Source organism: Poecilia latipinna, unplaced genomic scaffold (genome assembly GCF_001443285.1).
Source record: "Poecilia latipinna isolate Pla-1442-1.1 unplaced genomic scaffold, P_latipinna-1.0 Scaffold2874, whole genome shotgun sequence".
Classification (NCBI taxonomy): domain Eukaryota; kingdom Metazoa; phylum Chordata; class Actinopteri; order Cyprinodontiformes; family Poeciliidae; genus Poecilia; species Poecilia latipinna.
In genome coordinates this window covers 58,419-63,157 of record NW_015115490.1, presented here as the reverse complement: position 1 = coordinate 63,157, position 4,739 = coordinate 58,419, and the positions used below count along the sequence as shown (strand labels likewise).

At 43.7% G+C, this 4,739-nt stretch overlaps 1 protein-coding gene across 1 annotated transcript in view; it reads left to right on the top strand.

The window, feature by feature from the left end:
* Positions 1 to 3,901, top strand: part of LOC106939440 (polycystin-1) — a 14,652-nt gene extending 10,751 nt beyond the window's left edge. The window contains exon 11 of the mRNA XM_015021828.1: positions 165 to 3,901. Coding sequence (XP_014877314.1) covers positions 165 to 1,115 — 951 coding nt within the window. The 3' untranslated portion in view covers positions 1,116 to 3,901. The remainder of the gene's footprint in view (positions 1 to 164) is intronic.
* The last annotated feature ends 838 nt before the right edge of the window (positions 3,902 to 4,739 follow it).

Here is a 4,739-nt window from a genome sequence, read left to right as displayed (position 1 = left end):
TTTTTTTTTTTTTTTTTTTTTTTTTTTGTAAAAAAAACTAATGTTTTTGGGGTGACCCCAAACTTTTGAGTTTGATTGTATTTGGCAAGAGTTTAAGAAGGAAAAAATGCACAAACCAGATCTAACAAATATTCAGCCTGATGACTCTTCCTTTCCCCTCACAGTTTCGTCACAAAGTCCGTTTCGAAGGCATGGAGCTCCCGCCGTCCCGCTCGTCCTCCACCAGCGACTGCAAGTCCCTGTGTCTGCCCCCGCTGGACAGCCCGGACTCCCCGCCCACGCCGGACAGCATCGATGCCGGCTCAGAGGCCTCGTGGCGTCCAGCCTCCTCGAGCCCCTGCAGCCTGACGGAGGCGCCTGGGGTCGGCCTCGGCCTTGGTCTGGGTTTGGGTCTGGGGCACGGCCCGGGAGTGGTGGTAGGGGGCTCGAGCTGGAGGGAGAGGGCAGAGACGGAGGCCTCCCTGAGGAGGCTGCTCCCAATCCTGGACGCTCTCCTGCAGCAGCTGGACCGAGTCAACATGGCGACAGACGACGTTTACCACATCGAGTGCAGGCTGGAGCGGGCTCAGCGAAAAAGGAGGCGCAGCAGGAGAGAAAGAGGAGAGGACGCTCATGACCGGAGAGGGGAGAGCAAGCAGAGAGGGAAGGGAGACGACAAGGACGTGAAAGAACGAAAGACGGGAAAAGAGAAGCAGACCATGGGCAGGAAGGAGAAAAAGACTGAACTCCCTAGAGAGTCTGCAACCAAAAAGACTCCGGTCGCCACGCCGATTCCCTTTTCAAAGCCCAGACCTACGTTGGCCTCCGCGCAACCCCACATCTCTCAATCATCAGTCACCGATAAACCTGCCGCCGACCCCACCCCAACGAGCACTTCCTCTCTCCACAACCCGCTCTCCAAAACTCCCTCCGCTCCCTCATACCCCCGAGCACCCACTCCCTCCCTGCCGACCGCCCGAGGCCCCACGCCCATTGTTACCCGAGACCCGCAGACGGACAGAGAGACCCTCCCCTCCTCGAGTCTGTTCAACCACCCGGCTCACACCACCACCATCCCCACACGAAAGAGGAAACGGAAACCCCCGCCGCTGAAAAACAAGGTGCACCCCACTTAACAGGTCGTCCCCAAAACCCTTAGGGGTGGGAACTAGAGGAGGAGAAGGAGAACGCAGGAGGAAAACGCTGGGTTAAGGACGAGAGGAGAACGAGGACAGCCGGTTTTTTCCCCAGACGCACCTCTTTAAACCCTGAGACAGAGAAGAGAAACCGAGGGGGGGTTTTGCAAAGAGATGAGAAAGTTACGTAAAGGCGGAACAATTGAGCCAGTTGTTTGAAAAAAATGTAGGGTAATCAGAAGCGGGAGAGTTGGGTCTTGGCTCGCTCTCAAAGCATGGTGCAGGTCACTGGATGCTACCTAAGCCGACCGATTAAAACAGTGAAACCAAGAGATACTTGTGTTTAGTTCTCCGAAACCCCCCTCACCCTTTCCCCGTCGCCATGTGATCCTGGAGGTCTCACGGCGCTGTGACAGGAGCACAGGAAGGTGCTCACCAGACTGTACAGCCACACTTCTCTGTATATTTTTGTTTGCCTTTATTTTGTTAAATTCAGCAGTTTGGACACCACGGGTGTCGGTTCAAGCCATGTATCCTGGAACCAAAGATTCCTACAGGAACGCACATCGTACACGCATGTATATAACACTGTAGTTACATATCAGTAGGTGGAAATGTGCCTTATGCGACCGGCCCTACGAGGTACGAGGAGAGGCGTGCACGTGTGTGACGCTGTTGAGATTTCAGCTGTCACTTCTTGAGGGTGCTGATGATACAGTGCCGGCCATATGTAGAGGTAAACATGTGCAAAAGTCTTACAGCTTTATTAATGTTTTAGCACAGCAGAGTAATATCCTAGCCTTTAATTTGAGAGCATTGATTCGGTGAGGAAAATATATGCACAGAAATAGTGATTTTTTTTGTTGATTTTTTTATAACAGAACTATCTTTGGTAGAAAAGAAAAACTGAAAGACTAGTATAAAGAACAAACTGTTTCTATCGAAAAGGATGAAAGCAGCACAGACGAAATAAAGAATTAAACTTCAAGCAGTCTAGTTAAAACCTCGGCATTTCTGTTCACATGAACTCCAAAAGCAGGTAGTGGATTATAGCGCAGGGCATTCTGGGTAAATACAACCAAAACAAATGTGAGAGTCTATCGCTAGCGGCAGAAATGGCTCTAGGACTTTTGCCAAAAACAAAGAGAGAAATCCTACAACTGCTAAAGTCTCCCTTTTTTGTTTACATTTTGTGAAGGAGGAAGTTGCGATCACGTCCTTCACCGGTTCTAGCTGCGGCGCCCAGGCAATGGTGGAAACAGGTTTTTCAAACGTTAAAAAGTACGAGATGTTTTCACATAACATCTCAGAAAATTCTCCTGTGTGCTCAAACCACAAAAGTAGCACTTTAAAAATATATTTAAACTTAAAAGCCATCAGCAGATCAGTAATACCAGATGATTTACTCGAAGGCTTTTCACACATTCTTTCCTCAATAAATATGACCAGCACTGTTCATGTGAGAGAAGGGAGATCGGAACCAGAAGAAGCGACAGAAAGCTAAGGCAGAGTTCTGAAGAAGAGTCATAGTAAGTGCTGACAGAATAAGGGACTAAAGGATGGAAATGAAGACGGTTATATGGGCGGTTTCAGCTAAACATGACAGAAGTTCACCAATTATAAAGCTATACTGACTCCCATTCTGATTATATTTCCTGTTTGTTGTTGTGTTTAATATGGAATCGAATTTAAAGCACTTTTTTTAAAATTGTAGGTCATTTTAAATGTGATGTGGCATAAAGTAATAAGCTTGGTATCTATACCAAAAAACAGAAAGCTTCACTCATACTGTACTTAATTACTTAACCAGATGCGCTGCCAAAGCTTTTAAATCATTTATGCATTTTTGATTCAATCTAATCATACATTCATTCGTTTTTTTTTTTGTTTTGTTTTTTTTTTTTTGTACTTGCACTTTACTCTTTAACGTAGATGATGTTGAACACCATATTTAATTAATCACGTTTCAGGTTATGAGTACATTTACGTTAAAGGGACATTTCGGTAAGTATTTCCACCGTGTTGTTAAAGCAGTGGCTTGTTTGTTCGTTCGCCAGCTGTTTGATTTGTTATAATTTTGTCGTATCAACACACGCACTTCCTGTGTCCAGTGGGCAAAACTCAGGGAACCCGTCCTCTCTCTCTCTCTCTGTCACAGCTGGAGCCAAATCCAAGCAGAAGGTTCCAGTTATTAAAATATAATCCCATACTGGTATTTGTTATATAAATACTGACGGAGTGGTACTGCATTGTGTTGGCCTCATTGTAAAAGAGCATGAATGTTTAGATTTTCCAACAGATTTTTATTGTTTTTTTTTTTTACTTCTTCCAGCATTAAAAGACACCCCTTCTCACTGTGTATAATTTGTGTATATATTTGGGCCTATTTGGGATGTATATATTTCCGCTTTTTGAGTATCTGTATTATTTGTGCACAGTGGCACACACAAATGTCAAGCACTGGTGTTGCAATCTCCAAAGTTTTACATTTTTCTGGTCTAAATGATGCACAACAGCCAAAACGTTTAAGTCATTCAGTGTTTGACGGTTTAGTAGAAACCACAGGAAGTTCAGCAGTCACTTATCCTCTCTTTGTGTAGTGTGTGCAAGAGCATGGTGCCAAAGCTAAACTGTGTGTATCGTTTTGCAGTCTGTTGTATAAAGCTTTGTGATTTGAAAGTGAATTTAAAAGCATTTCTCTGCGCTTTCTCCCCTTGTATCAATGCAGTTGTAGCACCTCATGCTTTTGCACTTGACAAAGTCGAATAAAGTGTTTGACAGCTAAACCCTGGACGCTGTTAAATAATTCTGGGTTTTTGGGACAAAATGTGTTGAATGAAAACTGTTGCTTAATTAACTTCCTATGGAAGCCCGTTTCAGAAAGCCGAGTTAACAAGCCCCGAGTAGATACTCTGAATAAACCTACTTAGCTCTGTGATACTCAGAGCTAGCTAACTCAAATCTGAGTAAAGTTACCCTTATAGTGCAGACGTCGATTCACGCGATTCACCATGGCAACGGGACAAAAAAAAGGCCCGAAAGTGCGGATTTCTCACCAATGGACGGCATAAAGTGAATATCAAAATACATTCAACACAAAATACAAAAAAAAAAAGTACCAAAGAAAAGAAAAAGTTTCTGTCACGCTAACTCGCAACATAGCGAGTTAGCGTGAGTCAATGCGTAACGTCCAGAAAGCGAGTTTTATTTGTCTGAACAAAATATATCTGCCCAAAAACAAGATTATGCTCGAAGTATCGAATAGCGACTCCATTACTGGTTTCATTGATATCTGAGGGTCTGTGGAGTTTTTCTTTTATTATACAAATAAAGGCTCATTCTGGCACACTACTTTATAATCCATCTTTTATTTAAACATCACTACAAAAACTGCAGCAGCAAATACACCAGTGCCTTTGCGGGTAAACCAGCGGTTCATTTAGCCGTTTCACTCTACCTTCCACTTCCTATCTGTAAACTATTTTTGCATCAATGTGCTCACACTATTACATGACATTTTATTTTTTGCAACCGATTTCTGACTTTTGTAAAAAAAAAAAAAAAAAAAAAAAAAGTTTTAAACTTTTTTTGGAAAAATAAACATTTTTTTTTCCACCTGATCCC